General features: G+C 43.5%; 1 protein-coding gene across 4 annotated transcripts in view; it reads left to right on the forward strand.

Moving 5' to 3' along the window:
* The window catches only part of masp1 (MBL associated serine protease 1), a 404,010-nt gene extending 386,142 nt beyond the window's left edge, over positions 1-17,868 (forward strand). For 2 of the 4 annotated variants that reach the window (XM_059990887.1, XM_059990894.1), the window contains exons 14-15: positions 14,045-14,144; positions 17,511-17,867. In XM_059990887.1, coding sequence (XP_059846870.1) covers positions 14,045-14,144; positions 17,511-17,704 — 294 coding nt within the window. In that variant the 3' untranslated portion in view covers positions 17,705-17,867. Of the gene's footprint in view, positions 1-14,044; positions 14,145-17,510 lie in introns of those variants that run through there. The other 2 variants (XM_059990882.1, XM_059990901.1) reach the window with 2 other exon arrangements.
* Positions 17,869-18,500: the final 632 nt, after the last annotated feature.

The raw sequence follows: 18,500 nt of genomic DNA on the forward strand, positions 1-18,500 counted from the left end.
TTGCTGTATTATATGCCCTCTCTTTGGCTTTTATTTTGTCTTTGACTTCTCTTATTAGCCATAGTTGTGTCATCTTGCCTTTAGAATACTTCTTTTCTCTTTGGGATATATGAATCTTTTGCTCTCTGAATTGCTTCCAGAAAGTCCAGCCATTGCTGTTCTGCTGTCATCCATGCCAGTGTTCTTTTCCAATCAATTCTGGCCTCTCTCATGCCTCTGCAATTCCCTTTACTCCAATGTAATACTAATACATCTGACTTTTGCTTCTCAAATTTCAGGGTGAATTTGAGCACATTATGAATCATTTTCCCCTCAGGGTTCTTTTACCTTAAGCTCTCTAAACAATTCTGGTTCATTGCACTATACCCAATCCAGAATAGTTGATCCCCTAGTGGGCTCCACCACCAACTGCTTTAAAAAAACAACTTTCAGGCACTCTAGAATCCCCCCCCCCCACGTAATCCAGCACCAACCAGATTTTCCCAATCTCCCTATGCCTTTTGGCATACATTTTCTATCTCCCATTGTAATTTGTAGACCATATCCTTACAATTGTTTTAGATCTGTATACAACGCCCATCAGGATCTTTTTATCCTTGCAGTTCCTTAGATCTATCTACAATGATTCAACACCTTCCAACCCTTCCAACCACTCTCTAATAATTTGGTTTAATTTTTTACCAACAGAGCAACACTGCTCCCTCTGCCTTCCTGTCTATCCTTTTGATATAATATGCATCCTTGGACATTAAGTTCCTAGCCTGAATCTTTCAGGCATGATTTAGTGAGGCCTACAATATCATACCTGCCAATCGGAAACTGTGCTGCAAGTTCACCTACCTTATTTCTGTATACTGTGCGCATTCCGATACAACACCTTCAGACCTGTATTTACACTTTTCTATTTTGTCCACCTTCTACATCACAACTCATCCTGTTAACTGCAATTTTGCCCTATCAACAGCCTCTCCTCACTACAAATTTTCTCTGTTTATAAACCAGCTACCTCATCTTCAACACTATTATCCGACTTTTCCTTCAGTCCTTCCTACACTGTGATGTGGGCAGCTCCAGAAACTAGTCACACCATGATTAACCTTTCGACTCCTAACTTTTTCTGATATCTTACCAACATCTTTCTCCACAGCCTCTCCACTAACTGTTGTGGCACCCAGGTTCCCATCCCCGTGCAACCACCGGAGGTCCTGCCCTTTAATTTCCTTTGCAGAACCTCGTCACTCATTCTACTCATGTCATTGGTACCTACATGAGCCACAACTTCTGGCTGTTCATCCTTCCACTTAAGAATACTGATATATCACAGACCCTGGTATCCAGCAGGCAACGTACCATCTGGGAATCTTGTTCTCATCCACAGAACCTCCTGTCCATCCCCCTAACTAATGAATCCTCTATTAACACAGCATGCCTCTTCTCACCCCCCCCCCCCCCCCCGCCCTTCTCTTCTGAGTCACAGAGGCTGACTTGGTACCAGAGACCTGACCACTGTGATCTTCCTCTGTTGGATCATCCCCCCAAACCTTAGCCAAAGTGATATACCTGTTGTTGAGGGGGATAGCTGCAGGGGTACTCTGGACTGGCTGCTTTCCCTTCCTGACTGTCACCCAGTTTCCTGTCCTGTCCTGCACCTTGTAACTACCTTTCTGTGTGTCCTATTAATCACCCCTTCAACTTCTCAAATGATCAAGAGTTCATCCAGTTCCAGATCAAACTCCTCAACATGGTTTGTTAGAAACTGCTGCTAGATGTGTTTCACTGGAGGCCTCCCCGTCTAACCACATCCTGCAACAGGAGCATTTCACTATCCTGCCTATCATCCCTACTGCCCTAGCTGAGCAGATATAACTTACTCAGAGTGAAGCCACTCTTTGCTGAAGCCTTGAAGAGCTGAATCCTTAAAATCACCACTCTGACTCTGTCCATTCAGACAACAGCTTCTGTACTTGCCTCTACTTTCCTATAATTGGCTCTTACTAATCAATCCCAAATGCTGAATGGGTCAAAACGGAGTTATCTCAGCTGTTTTTGGGAATGTCCTCCAAGCACACAGCCCCTAACTAGATCAATTTTGGAAAAAAATTACTTTCTGGATGTGTGGGACCGTGTAATGATCAGGGGTGGTGGACTCATTAAGGTGCAGCAATCACCATATGGGCAACAACCAGCATTGGACTTGGGGACCATATGGAGGGGAAAGCCAAGGGGGGTATTCAACCTGTGTAAAATGCCAAGTATTTCCATGATAGCAAACTCAGCCTTAGCAGTTGCCACCTTTTCTGGGTCCAGTCGATATGTGTGCACGAAGATTGGCAGGCCAGGTGTAGGAATGTGGTGCTCAACCTCTTGTTTTGTGACTAGTGGAAAATGTGTGCTTGATGAGGTTTGGGAATTCACCGAGCAGCTGAGTAAACTCAGTAGTAAATTGGTAGTGCGCTTGCTTGACAGAGTTATTGTGGGGAACTTACTGAGGGAGCGGGGTAACGATCCATATTCCTTGACATCCTCAAGCCAGCAGTTCTTAAGACTGAATAGCAGTCCTTGGGCACATAGGCAATCTGTACCAAGCAGAAGTCTAGCCACTATGGCCAGGACAAAGTATTTTTGAAAGAGTGTCTGTAATGAACAGTAGACGACTCTGGCAGCTGTTACTCGTGGTGTTCACAGACCTCTGATGTCTTGATGTGCTGGCACTGTCAAAGTTGGAAGGCAGTCAGCACTTCTTTGCATTCATACCAAAGCAAACATGGAAAAGACAGGCGCAGCATCATCTGTTTTGCAGCCACAGGCATCCTTATGTTGGGGGCCTTGCTGAGTGCACTGATTGAAGTAGAGAAAGGAGGAGGGATTATGTACCGCAGTCTGGCTGAGTGTTGACTTTCAGCCATTTTAGCAAGCTCCATATAATCCTTCATGGGTGCATTACTATAAATCACACATTGCACATTTAGATGAAGACGTAACATATAGATTTTTACTACTCATGTGTGAAGGATATAAGAAGTAAAGTCAATTCAATTCAATAGCAAGGGCCATACGAATTTGATCATGCATTTTCAGCATGAAGTGTTATTTGAAAATAAAACACGGATAGTGATTTCCCAGGTGAGACTGCATATGGTCCATTAGCGCCAAAGGCTTAGTATCACTGAGACTGGGTAAGGGGTGCAACTGTCTGGCACACTCAGACTCTGACAGTCCAAAAGTCTGTAAGAGGTGAGTTTTCAGCGATCGGTATTTATCGTGTACAAGCAGACTCACCACTCTCGCAGCCATGGAGTTTCCGAGCTACACTGCCACAGAGTAGAATTTGGTGTTGTCTCACAGAGCAAGCTGGGCCTCAGCTTGTACAAATGCAGCAGCGGCATTTTGCTCCCGAAACTCCAGCAGTTTCGAAGCCAATATATTCAATAACTCCAGAATCATCCTGGAGCATCGGGATCACCAATATAGGTTTTTGCAAATAAAACAAAGTGAGGTGCTTCATGTTTAATGGAACCCATAACACATTTTATTGAACTCCAAAACCTAAACACAAAACCGTGCTAAAAGTCTTTACGTAACAAAGTCATCATGTCAAACCAGCATCTCAAAGCGAAACCCCAACTTAGTGTTGGTGGTTGTGAATTATGTACATTTCTCCCAATGACGTTACTCTACAGGATTGCAGTCATGGGTTGGCCATTTCTTCCAATCGTAATTTTTTTAAATTCAGAACTTGTATAGCAGTCGCCTATTATAGTTCTATCTCTAACTCAGTGACCACTTATAATAATCTCATATCTGAACAGCCAGCCATTTCACAAATCTGTTTGAACTTTATATCAGTAATAATTTCAAATGTGTATAATTTAATGCCATTTATCTTTTACTCATAATTTCACCAAAGTATTTTCATTCCACTGTTCTGTTGCAATCTCCTCCTCATACTGTGACCAGTTTCTCACTATTCTTTGCCTCATTTCACTGGACGGTTTTTGCCTCTGTAATATCATAGAGTCCTACAGCGTGGAAGTGGACCCTTTGGCCCAAGTCATTCATGACCCAGTTGCCTAACTATTGATGTCCCTTTTGCTTTTGTATAATTTATATTATAATTTATATAACTTATGCTTTGATTGTGAATGTTTTGTCTCTGTTTTCAATGCACACATCTGACAATAAACTTAATTTTGACTTTGAGGTCACCCCCAGTCTCCTTTGCTCCAGCTTACCCAATCTCTTTTCATTATTAACCTCCATCCTGGTGAACCTCCTCTTGCACTGTCTATAGTGCAACCACATCTTTCCCCACACTTTCCACCACTGAGCACATCTACATGAGCTCTGTCACAGGAAAGCATCATCCATCATTGAGGACCTTCACCACCCAAGTCATGCTCTCTTCTCACTACTGCCATCAGGAAGAAGGTACAGGAGTCTCAGGACCCACACCACCAGGTTCAGGAACAGTTATTGCACCTCAATCATCTTGCTCCTGAATCAAAGGAGATAATTTCACCCAATTTCATCTGCCCCATCACTGAACTGACTCCACAACCTATGGACTTACCTCCAAGGACTCTTTTTTAAATTTTTTTGTTTTTATTTACTATGAATACCCACAAGAAAATGAATCAGGGTTGTATATGGTGATATATTTGTACATTAATAATAAAATTACTTTGACTGTTTGTACTTTCCAGTAGTGTGACAATCAGAATTGCACCCAATAAGTGTTTTGTATAACTGCAACACAATATTCCCAACTCAAATTCTGTTTTAGTCAGCCAATGATGACAAGCTTGCCATATGCCCCCTTCACCACCCTATGTACATGTCTTGCCACCTTTAGGGAACTATGGACACACCCCTAGTTCTCTTAGCACCCTACTATTCATATTCCTCAGCTCACACCAGTTACAGCATATGTCCTATCCCTATTTGACTTCCCAATGCAACACTTTGCAGTTGTTGGGAATTCCATCTCCATCACTCTGCCCAACTTTCCATCTGATTTATATTTTCCTGCAGCTTTAGAGAAACTTATTTGCTCTCCACAATAGCACCAAGTTTCAAGTTGTGCATATTTAAGAATCATACTTCCTGTATTTAAATCCAAGTTATTACTATATACCACAAATAGCAGAGGTCCAAACACCAATCCCTGTGGTACTTCAACAGTCACAGACTTAACAACTGTCCACTGCACCCTTAGTACCTTTTCATTAATCCAATTAATCAACATGTCTTGGATCCCATGTGCCTTTACTCTCAAGACCAAGGAATTGATTGTGGACTTCAGGAAGAGGGATCAGCAATGGAGAGCAGTTGCAAGTTCCTGGGTATAACATCTCTGAAGATCTATCTGGGCACAACATATTGATCCAATTGCAAAGAAGCTACAAGAGCGGCTGTATTTCATTGGGAGTTTGAGAAGGCTTTGTATAACACCAAAGACTTGGAAATTTCTACAAATGTACCATGGAGAGCATTCTAACTGATTGCATAAACCGGAGGGGTCACTGCACAGGATTTTAAAAAGCTGCAGAAAGTTGTAAACTCAGCCAGCTCCATCATGAGCACTAGCCTCTCTAGAATTAAGAACACCTTTAAAAGGTGATGTCTCCAAAAGGTGGCATCCGTCATAATGAACCCTCATCATCTAGGACATGTCCTCTTCTTGTTGCTACCATCAAGAAGAAGGTGCAGGGTTCAGGAACAGCTTGTTACCCTCTACCATCAGATATCTGAATGTACTTTGAACACTACCTCACCTTTTCTTTTACTCTTTTTACACAACTTATTTTATTTATTTTATTCTTCTTCAGCTGTCCATCGATTTTCGATGATACTGAGGCCTGGGCAGGGTTGTATGTAAGCCCTGCAGTTGCCCATGCTGCAAGTCTCCCCTCTCCATGCCTTTGATGTTGTCCAAGAGAAGGACCCATACAATTTGACATCAGTGTCGTTGCAGTGCAATGTGTGGTTAAGTGCCTTGTGCAAGGACACAACACGCTGCCTCAGCGAGGCTCAAACTGGTGACCTTCAGATCACTAGACTGATGGCTTACCTCTTGGCCACATGCCACACTATTTTATAGAGTCATAGGAAAATATGGCACAAAAGGAGGCCTTTTGGCCAATCTTGTCCACGCTGAACCATTAAAACTGCTGATTTCCCTCGACCTGCACTATACCGTAGCCCTCCATACCACTACCATCCATTTACATAAACGTTGAAATCGAGCTCACATGCACCACTTGCACACATAGCTCATTCCATACTCTCAAATCTCTGAATGAAGAAGTTTTCCTCATGTTCCCCATAAAAGTTTCACCTTTCACCCTTACCCATGATCTCTCGTTGTAGCCCTGCACAACTTCAGTGGAAAAAGCCTGCTTTCATTTACCCCATCTATACTAATAATTTTGTATACCTCTATCAAATCTCCCTTCAATCCTCTACATTGCAAGGAATAAAATCCTAACCAATTCAATCTTATAACTCAGGTCCCCCAGTCCCAGCAACATCCATATATATTTTCTTTTACACTTTCAATCTTATTTACATGTATAGGATGATGAATAAACTGCAGCTTCCCTTATTTAGCTTGAACCAGGAGTTCATGGTTTTCCATACAAGAGAATTGCTACTGTATAGAGAGTCCAGCAACCCCCAAGTCTCGTCAGCAGGCTTTGAGGTCTGGGCAGATAGGAAATGGAAGGCCAAGACACAGTGGAGATGACTGAGTTCATGCCTGAGGCACAGAGATCTGGTAGGGGCAGTGACATCTGGGTCAGTCAGGGCTGGGCAGCTTCTCTTTAAACTGCTTCAAAAGGGCCCACCAGGCTGGGGCAGCAGATAGCTTGGACAGTGGGAGGGTGCACTGAAACAGAAGATCTCCAAGTCACCATCTGGCAGACAGGACCCCAGCACATCAAGTTAATGATCGAGACTGTGTACAGCGTCCTTCCTCGTCCAGCAAACCGTTTTGCTTGGGGCAAAATTGAGGCACCATTATATCCTCTCTGATCTAGCAGAAGGACTCTGGAACAGAAACATAGAAAATAGGTGCAGGAGTAGGCCATTCGGCCCTTTGAGCCTGATTATGGCTGATCATCCAACTCAGAACCCTATACCTGCTTTCTCTCTATACCCCCTGATCCCTTTAACCTCAAGGGCCATATCTAATTCCCTCTTAAATATAGCCAATGGACTGGCCTCAAATGTTTCCTGTGGCAGAGAATTCCACAGATTCACCACTCTCTGTGTGAAGAAGTTTTTCCTCATCTCGGTCCTAAAAGGCTTCTCCTTTATCCTTAAACTGTGACCCATCATTCTGAACTCCCCCAACATCGGAAACAATTTTCCTGCATCTAACCTGTCCAATCCCTTTAAAATTTCATACGTTTCAATAAGATCCCCCCTCAATCTTCTAAATTCCAGTGAGTATAAGCCTAGTCGATCCAGTCTTTCTTCATATGTAAGTCCTACCATCCCAGGAATCAATCTGGTGAACCTTCTTTGTACTCTTTCTATGGCAAGAATGTCTTTCCTCAGATTAGGGGACCAAAACTACACACAATACTCTAGCTGTGGTCTCACCAAGGCCTTGTACAACTGCAGTAGAACCTCCCTGCTCCTGTACTCAAATCCTTTTGCTATCAATGCCAACATACCATTTGCCTTTTTCACGGCCTGCTGTACCTGCATGCCCACCTTCAATGACTGGTGTACAATGACACCCAGGTCTTGTTGCACCTCCCCTTTTCCAAATTGGCCACCGTTCAGATAATAATCTGTTTTCCTGTTCTTGCAACCAAAGTGGATAACCTCACATTTATCCACATTAAATTACATCTGCCATGAATTTGCCCACTCACCTAACCTATCCAAGTCACCCTGCATCCTCTTAGCATCCTCCTCACAGCTAACACCGCTGCCCAGCTTCGTGTCATCCGCAAACTTGGAGATGCTGCGTTTAATTCCCTCGTCTAAATCATTAATATACATTGTAAACAACTGAGGTCCCGGCACTGAGCCTTGCGGTACCCCACTAGTCACCGCCTGCCAATCTGAAAAGGTCTCATTTATTCCCACTCTTTGCTTCCTATTTGCCAACCAATTCTCTATCCACATCAATACCATACCCCCAATACTGTGTGCTTTAAGTTTGCACACTAATCTCCTGTGTGGGATCTTGTCAAAAGCCTTTTGAAAATCCAAATATACCACATCCACTGGCTCTCCCCTATCCACTCTACTAGTTACATCCTCAAAAAATTCTATAAGATTCGTCAGACATGACTTTCCTTTCACAAATCCATGCTGACTTTGTCCGATGATTTCACCACTTTCCAAATGTGCTGTTATCTCATCTTTGATAACCGACTCTAGCATTTTTCCCACCACCGATGTCAGACTAACCGGTCTATAATTCCCCGGTTTCTCTCTCCCTCCTTTTTTAAAAAGTGGGGTTACATTAGCCACACTCCATTCCTCAGGAACTAATCCAGAATCTAAGGAGGTTTGAAAAATTATCACTAATGCATCCATTATTTCTTGGGCTACTTCCTTAAGCACTCTGGGATGCAGACCATCTGGCCCTAGGGATTTATCTGACTTTAATCCCTTCAATTTACCTAACACCACTTCCCTACTAACATGTATTTCCCTCTGTTCCTCCATCTCACTAGACCCTCGGTCCCCTACTATTTCTGAAAGATTATTTATGTCCTCCTTAGTGAAGACAGAACCAAAGTAGTTATTCAATTGGTCTGCCATGTCCTTGTTCCCCATGATCAATTCACCTGTTTCTGACTATAAGGGACCTATATTTGTCTTAACCAATCTTTTTTCTTTTCACATATCTATAAAAGCTTTTACAGTCAGTTTTTATGTTCCCTGCCAGCTTTCTCTCATAATCTTTTTTTCCTTTCCTAATTAAGCCCTTTGTCTTCCTCTGCTGGACTCTGAATTTCTCCCAGTCCTCAGGTGTGCCACTTTTTCTGGCTAATTTGTATGTTTCTTCCTTAGAATTGATACTATCCCTAATTTCCCTTGTCAGCCACGGGTGCACTATCTTCCTTGGTTTATTCTTTTGCCAAACTGGGATGAACAATTGTTGTAGTTCATCCATGCGTTCTTTAAATGCTTGCCATTGCATATCCACCGTCAACCCTTTAAGTATCATTTGCCAGTCTATCTTAGCTAATTCACATCTCATACCTTCAAAGTTACCCTTCTTTGAGTTCAGAACCTTTGTTTCTGAATTAACTATGTCACTCTCCATCTTAATGAAGAATTCCACCATATTATGGTCACTCTTACCCAAGGGGCCTCGCACAACAAGATTACTAACTAACCCTTCCTCATTGCTCAATACCCAATCTAGAATGGCCTGCTCTCTAGTTGGTTCCTCAGCATGTTGGTTCAGAAAACCATCCCGCATACATTCCAAGAAATCCTCTTCCTCAGCACCCTTACCAATTTGGTTCACCCAGTCTATATGTAGATTGAAGTCACCCATTATAACTACTGTTCCTTTATTGCACGCATTTCTAATTTCCTGTTTAATGCCATCCCCAACCTCACTACTACTGTTAGGTGGCCTGTACACAATTTGCACCAGCATTTTCTGCCCCTTAGTGTTATACAGCTCTACCCATATCGATTCCACATCCTCCAGGCTAATGTTCTTCCTTTCTACTGCATTAATCTCCTCCCTAACCAGCAATGCTACCCCACCTCCTTCTCTTTCCTGTCTATCCCTCCTGAATATTGAATACCCCTGGATGTTGAGCTCTCATCCTTGGTCACCCTGGAGCCATGTCTGTGTGATCCCGACTATATCATATTCATTAATAACTATCTGCACGTTCAATTCATCCACCTTGTTACGAATGCTCCTCGCATTGACACACAAAGCCTTCAGGCTTGTTTTTACAACACTCTTAGCCTTTATACAATTATGTTGAAAAGTGGTCCTTTTTGATTTTTGCCCTGGATTTGCTTGCCTGCCACTTTTACTTTTCACCTTACTACCTTTTGCTTCTACCCTCATTTTACACCTCTCTATCTCTCTGCACTTGTTCCCATCCCCCTGCCACATTAGTTTAAATCTTCCTGAACAGCAGTAGCAAATGCTCCCCCTCGGACATTGGTTCCAGTCCAGCCCAGGTGCAGACCTTCCTGTTTGTATCGGTCCCACCTTCCCCAGAACTGGTTCCAATGCCCCAGAAATTTGAATATCTCCCCCTTGCACCATTTTTCAAGCCATGTATTCATCTGAAATATCCTCCTATTTCTACTCTGACTAGCACGTGGCACTGGTAGTAATCCTGAGATTATTACCTTTGTGTTCCTACTTTTTAGTTTATCTCCTAACTACCTAAATTCACCTTGTAGGACCTCATCCAGATTTTTACCTATATCGTTGGTACCTATGTGCACCATGACCATTGGCTGTTCACCCTCCCACTGCAGAATGTCCTGAACATATCTACAGCAGCTGCCCAGAAGTCCTGGGAGAAGGCTGCTACCATTGGCACTATGACAGGTGCTGAAGACAGTGGCAAAAAGTACCTCCTCATCTGTTAACAATAGAAGGCCCAGAAATCCCACAGACTCTATCAAAGCCTTAGACCAACCACAGCCTCAGCTCACATTACCAGCAGGTTTTCTCACCATAGTGTCTGACTGGCAACTGAAAGTCGATATTGGTAAGCAATTAAGGTTCCCTGACTTCATCACATCATCATTCCTGAGGCCTGACATGGTCCTTCTGTCAGAAACCTCAAAACAGGTATCATAGTAGAGCTCACAGTTCCTTGAGAAGACCCAATTGAGGAGGCATTTGAGCGTAAGAAAACAAAATACCAGGAGCTGGTAGAGCAGCACCAGACATGGGTGGAGGACACGATGTGAGCCTATAGAGGTGGGCTGTAGAGGTTTTTCTAGCTGCTAGCTGTGCAAAAGCTACTCTCTCCTTGGCATTACAGGGACTGCAAAGAAAAGAGAGCCATCAGGACAATCACAGAGGCTGCTGAATGAGCCTCCAGATGGCTATGCATCAAAAGTGTGACCCATGGACCAATAATTCTGGGACACAAGCCAGGGCCTGAGCAACCCTGACTGGGTCACCTGGGTGAGAATGATTGATGTTGAAAGACCTGAAACACCCGATAACCCCAGGTTACATCAATGATGATGTAGCTCAGGTCTTTCCTGTAGATAGGTGACCAACACTGCACACAATACTCCGAATTAGGCCTCACCAACATGTTCTATAATGTCAACATAACAGCCCATCTCCTGTACTCAGTACTTCGATTTATGAAGGCCAATATGTCAAAAGATTTCTTTACAACCCTATCTACCTGTGATGCCACTTTCAATGAATTATGGACCTGTATTTCCAGATCCCTTTGTTCTACAGCACTCCTCAGTGCCCTATCATTCACTGTGTAAGACCCACCCTGGCTGGTTCTACCAAAGTGCAACACCTCACATGTGTCTGCATTAAATTCTATCTGCCATTTTTCAGCCCATTTTCAAGCTGGTCTAGATCCTGCCAGCCTTCCTTGCTGCCCACTACGCCCCCAATCTTTGTCATCCACGAAATTGGTGATCCAGTTAACCATATTATCATCCAGATCATAGAACATAAAACATTTAAAACCTACAGCACAATACAAGCCCTTTGGCCCACAATGCTGTGCCAAATGTGTACTTACTTTAGAAATTACCTAGGCTTACTTATATCCCTCATCTTTCTAAGCACCATGTACCTATCCAAAGGTCTCTTAAAAGACCCTATCATATCCACCTCCACCACTGTTGCCAGCAGCCCATTCCACACACTTACCACTCTCTGAATAAAAAACTTACCCCTGACATCTCTGTACCTACTCCCCAGCACCTTAAACCTGTGTCCTCTTATGGCAACCATTTCAGCCCTGAGAAAAAGCGTCCAACTATCCATGCAATCAATGCCTCTCATCATCTTATACACCTCTATCAGGTCACCTCTCATTTTCCTTCACTCCAAGGAGAAAAGGCCGAGTTCACTCAAGCTATTCTCATTAGGCATGCTCCCCAGTTGAGGCAACATCCTTGTAAATCTCCCTGCACCCTTTATATAGTTCCACACCCTTCCTGTAGTGAGGCGACCAGAACGGAGCATAGTACTCCAAGTGGAGTCTGACCAGGGACTTGCTAAAGTCAGAGTGGTCAGCAGAACTGGGGCTCCACAGAGGACTGTCCTGTCTCCCTTTCTCTTCAACATCTACACCTCGGACTTCAACTACTGCACAGAGTCTAGCCATTTTCAGAAGTTTTCTGATGACTCTGCCATGGTTGGATGCATCAGCAAGGGGGATGAGGCTGAGTACAGGGCTACGGTGGGGAACTTTGTCACATGTGTGAGCAGAATCATCTGCAGCTTAATGTGAAAAAGACTAAGGAGCTGGTGGTGAACCTGAGGAGGGCTAAGGCACCGGTGACCCCTGTTTCCATCCAAGGGGTCAGTGTGGAGGATTACAAATTCCTGGTGATACGAATTGACAATAAACTGGACTGGTCAAAGAACACTGAGGCTGTCTACAAGAAGGGTCAGAACCGTCTCTATTTCCTGAGGAGACCGAGGTCCTTTAACATCTGCCGGATGATGCTGAGGATGTTCTATGAGGCTGTGGTGGCCAGTGCTATCATGTTTGCTGTTGTGTGCTGGGGCAGCAGGCTGAGGGTAGCATACACCAACAGAATCAACAAACTCATTTGTAAGGCCAGTGATGTTGTTGGGGTGGAACTGGACTCTCTGATGGTGGTGTCTGAAAAGAAGATGCTGTCCAAGTTGCATGCCATTTTGGACAATGACTCTCATCCACTCCGTAATGTACTGGTTAGGCACAGGAATACACTCAGCCAGAGACTCATTCCACCGAGATGTAACACTGAGCGTCATAGGAAGTCATTCCTGCCTGTGGCCATCAAACTTTACAACTCCTCCCTCAGAGTGTCATACACCCTGAGCCAATAGGCTGGTCCTGGACTTATTTCCACTTGGCATGATTAACTTATTATTATTTAATTATTTATGGTTTTGTATTGCTATATTTCTACACTATTCTTGGTTGGTGCGACTGTAATGAAACCCAATTTCCCTCGGGATCAATAAAGTATGTCTGTCTGTCTGTCATCAACTTTCCTGGTAACTTATGCACAAAACTTATGCACAAAGCCATGGTGACTGTCTCTAATCAGTCCATGTCTATCCAAATACTCATATATCCAGTCTCTGGATATCCATAATACATATATGCAATGTACGAAGGGTGATTGATAAATTCATGGCCTAGGGTAGAAGGAGTCGATTTTAGAAAACTTAGTACATTTATTTTTCAACAAAGTGTTCTACATTTACACACTTAGTCCAGTAGTCATGGAGCATATGGATCCCTTCTTTGTAGAAGTTGGCATCTTGGACCGCCAAAAAGTGCTGCACATCAGGGGTGATTGATAAGTTTGTGGCCTAAGGTAGAAGGAGTGGAGTTATTAACCAAACTTTCTGCATCATCACTCAAAGAGTTGAACTGCACGTGCATGTAACGAGAGCTGTATAAGTCATCTTCTACCTTAGGCCACAAACTTAGGCCACTTTCTGGAGGTTCAAGATGTCAACTTCTACAAAGAAGGGATCCGTATGCTCCACGACCGTTGGACTAAGTGTGTAAATGTAGGAAGGGACTACTATGTTGAAAAATAAATGTGCTAGGTTTCTAAAATTGACTCCTTCGACCTTAGGCCACAAATTTATTAATCACCCCTCGTACTGCTGCCACAAAACAACATATTTCACAATATAGGCTGGTGATATTAAACCTGATTGTAATTCTGACTAACCCACTATACAGGTGTTTAATGCACCTTCAAAATTATTCTAGTCGAGCAGAAGGCAGAATAGACTTAGCAGTGAATATTTATGGAAGACATCTCATTTACTTTCAGTGTTTAACACAAAACTGACCTTTGCTTTGTTGTTTAGATTGAGATTCCGATCGTGGACCATAACCATTGCAAGAATGTTTATTCTCAGCTTGGGAGAAAAGTCACAAACGATATGATCTGTGCCGGACTCAAGCAAGGTAATGGTCACATTCTAGTCTGATCACATTAGATTACATGCCTAAGCACAGTAGTTAGAGCAGCTGAATGTGTTCACAATTTAGTTAACAGCATTCATCTTCCTGTCATGTAGATACAGCAGTAAACTATTTCACTCCTTACCAGTCCATTCATCACAGTCTCTCAAATATCTGGTCCCAGTACCTCCTCCGTTATTCAGATAAAATTCTCAGAACAACCTTCTCTAATATCTGAGATAATAACTGGTTCCTTAAGTCCAGTATATGATTGTGTTATGACAATGGTAATGATGAAGCAGTGAAAGGAGGTATTATGTCTGTGCAGGACCCCAGAATGTCTTATCTCACTCCTGTATGCGGAAAGGTCTGCCACGTCCACTCCACCACCTTCCAAATGTACCCTTAAAAATTCCTCGTTCTCCAGTACCGATTCAAACCTGTTTTCAAATGATTGATGGGATTAACTCCCACCAGGGAGAGATCACCTGGTCTGGATGATATTTCTCATATATTCTCCTTTTAGTTTGTTCTCTATGAACTTCAATTGAGCTCTTTGATTACTATCTATGCTGGAGTATGTATTTATCACAATCTATATCAAATTTCTAATCATTTGCAAACTGTAAGGCTCTCTGTTGGTTAGGGCCGACCATCAATGTTGCATCCCAGCTGTCTACGTGATATGCAAGCTAAGGCAATGCAAGATAGAGAGCAAGCTGTTGTCCACGCAGGCTCCCCTTCTCAAAAGGAATATCAGAGACCAATACCGTTTGGCACCAGCAGCATCTCAGGAGTTGCCAGTCAGCATTGAACCCAGTGTAGGACTGCCTTAAGGACTTCAGCTCCAGATATTTCCTCAGAGTTTACTCCCGAAGCCTTTCCCACGAGTGCATATAGCCACAAGGCAGCGGAGCTCTGAGATCAGAGTTTTCCTTCTCCTAGATGAACTGCCAGTCACAGCTGATGAGCCACATCTGTCCGAAGTAACAGGTTTTAAAGTGCCACTAAACTGCCTTTGCCCCTTCTCCTATCAGAAGAAACAGTTCCAACGGGCTTAGTAGCTAAGCCACACATAAATTGGACTTGGTTGTAAGAGGCTGTTTGAGACACATGTCTTTGGCAGCATTTAATAGGGAGTGGGTGTCATGGTCCCTCCTAGCACCTGGCTGTCTTACTCAGGAATTGGGCCTTGAACACCTTGTTTAGTTCCCAATCTATTCCCAGGTTCCAATAATTACCAACACCTGCATTCCATCAACCAGAGTAGTATAAGAACCCTGTGACCACTACTAAAAGGTGCCAGTTTGTTGGTTGACTCGTGTATGAGTAACCTCACTCCATGGTGTTTAGGACTATCAGTTCTAAGTCTAGCCTTGTTCCTGAATTATCTACCAAGACCAAGACTCTGGGTAAAACCCCCCTTGGAACCCTTCCCACGCTCGCTACGATGGCAGCGTCTCCCTCCTCGGCCTCCATGCCCATGTTCAGCACTTGGGTTCATTCCACCGCCACATCCTTGCTACAGTGGGAGCTTATCCCCACCTCACCGCTTCACAACTTTAAGGAACTTGAAAACCTTAAATATATCACTTATTAATGTTCTCATTTCAAAGACCAATCGGAACATCTACAAATTCTCCTCAGCACAAAGAATGCTGCAAATCCAGAGCAGCGCACACAAAATGCTAGAGGAAATCGGCAGGTCAGGCAGCATCTGTGGAAATGAATAAACAGTCACCATTTTGAGCCCAGTCCTGATGAAGGGTCTCAGCCTGAAACATTATTCCTCTCCATTAATGCTGTTTTACCTGCAGAGTTCCTCCAGTATTTTTTGTGTTACTCCCATTTCTCCCTTTCCTTGTGTCTCCTGCCCCAGTTCTATTCTGATACAAATTCAGAGCTCATGGCATTGGGGGGAAGATATTGACATGGATAGAAAACTGGTTGGCAGATAGAAAGCAAAGGGTAGCGGTGAATGGGTGTTTCTCGGAATGGCAGGTGGTGACTAGTGGGGTGCCACAGGGCTCGGTATTGGGACCACAGCTGTTTACGATTTACATCAACGATTTAGATGAAGGCATTGAGAATAACATCAGCAAGTTTGCTGATGATACTAAGCTGGGTGGCAGTGTGACATGTGATGAGGATGTTAGGAGAATTCAGGGTGACTTGGATAGGCTGAGTGAGTGGGCAGATACTTGGCAGTTGACGTTTAATGTGAATAAGTGTGAGGTTATCCACTTTGGGAGTAAGAACAGGAAGGCAGATTATTATCTGAACAGTGTAGAGTTAGATAAGGGAGAAATACAAAGAGATCTAGGAGTCCTTGTTCATCAATCACTGAAGGTGAATGAGCAAGTGCAGCAGGCAGTGAAGAAGGTTAATGGAATGTTGGCCTTTATTACAAAGGGAATTGCGTACAAGAGCAAGGAAATCCTTTTGCATTTGTACAAGGCCCTGGTGAGACCACACCTGGAGTATTGTGTACAGTTTTGGTCTCCAGGGTTAAGGAAGGATATCCTGGCTGTAGAGGAAGTGCAGCATAGATTCATGAGGTTAATTCCTGGGATGTCCGGACCATCTTACGCAGAGAGGTTCGAGAGACTGGGCTTGTACACTCTGGAATTAAGAAGATTGAGAGGGGATCTGATTGCAACATATAAGATTATTAAGGGATTGGACAAGATAGAGGCAGGAAATATGTTCCCGATGCTGGGAGAGCCCAGTACCAGAGGGCATGGTTTGAGAATAAGGGGACATTTAGGACAGAGTTAAGGAAAAACTTCTTCTCCCAGAGAGTTGTGGGGTTCTGGAATGCACTGCCTCAGAAGGCAGTGGAGGCCAATTCTCTGGATGCTTCAAGAAGGAGCTAGATAGGTATCTTATGGATAGGGGAATCAAGGGATATGGGGACAAGGCAGGAACCGGGTATTGATAGTAATTGATCAGCCATGATCTCAAAATGCCGGTGCAGGCTCGAAAGGCCGAATGGTCTACTTCTGCACTATTGTCTATTGTCTATAAATTCTCCCTTTCCCTGAGTCTCCTGCCCCAGTTTTGTTCTGATACAAATTCACCCTGTTGCTCAAGTTTACTGCACTGGTTCTATTCTGATCGAATTCTCCCTTTTCCCTGAGTCTCCTGCCCCAGTCCTATTCTGATACAAATTCTCCCTTTCCTTGTGTCTCCTGCCCCAGTCCTATTCTTATACACTTGCTCACTGCACTTTTTGTGGTGGTGGTCTTTCCCTATCAGGTTTGTCCCTTTAGCTCCAGAAGAAACATAACCAATGGCTAACGAAATCTAAGCATGCTCAATGAAAGTCAAGCCACCTTGTTTTTTAACCTCATCTTGCTCATCTTGCAGGTGGAAGTGATGCTTGTCAGGGAGATTCTGGGGGTCCTATGGTGGCTATGGACAGAGAGAAACACCGCTGGTTCCTGGTAGGGACGGTATCGTGGGGAGATGGCTGTGGAGAGGACAACAGATATGGGGTTTATTCAGATGTCAGAAAAAGTACCGAGTGGATCAAAAATATAAGCAAAGCCAAGAATATTTGAGCATCAAAAATATTTTGGAGATACCTTTGCTTTATAATTTATATAATTTATAACATTGAAAAAAGTGGAGTATTTCAGTGAAATTGATGATGATCAAGAACTTTCACTATGTATCTGGACTTTTAATATAGAAATAATATTTAATATAGAAATCCAAAATCTTCATCTTTGTTACCGTTGTTTATCTTCCCCATGATCACACAGATCCACTATTGTTCCTATGAGGCCTCTTACCTTTTCTCCCATGGTCCACTCTTCTCTTCTATCAGATTCCTTCTTCTCCAGCCTTTTACCTTTTCCACCCACCCGGCTTCACCTATCACCTTCTAGCTTGTTCTCCTTCCCCTCCCAACCCCCCCCCCACCTTGTTATTATGGCATCTTTTCCCTTCTTTTCCAGTCCTGATGAAGGGTCTCAGCTTGAAACATTGACTGTTTATTAACTTCCATAGATGCTGCCTGACTTGCAGAGTTCATCCAGCATTTTGTGAGTGTTCCTATATGTCTACATCGGCATTTCTCTGTTAAGCTGGCATGGGACACACAAGGTTACCCAGGGTCACCGGAAAGGATCAAGGGCTATCTGATTCTTCTCATTCCACATATCTCTACCACTACCAGCCTCAGGCCTGGAGTTATTAACAAGCCAAAATGCCAGTGGACTTTGACACACAAATCCACAAATTTCAGGAAATCTGATCACTTAGCTACCCTCCTCAAACCTGAATACAGGCAGAGGTAAAAGGGCGAAGCTCCAGGGACTGGGACATTAAAGAGATGGTAGTGGAAGGCAAAGG

The sequence above is a fragment of the Hypanus sabinus genome, chromosome 2, assembly GCF_030144855.1.
Source record: "Hypanus sabinus isolate sHypSab1 chromosome 2, sHypSab1.hap1, whole genome shotgun sequence".
Lineage (NCBI taxonomy): Eukaryota > Metazoa > Chordata > Chondrichthyes > Myliobatiformes > Dasyatidae > Hypanus > Hypanus sabinus.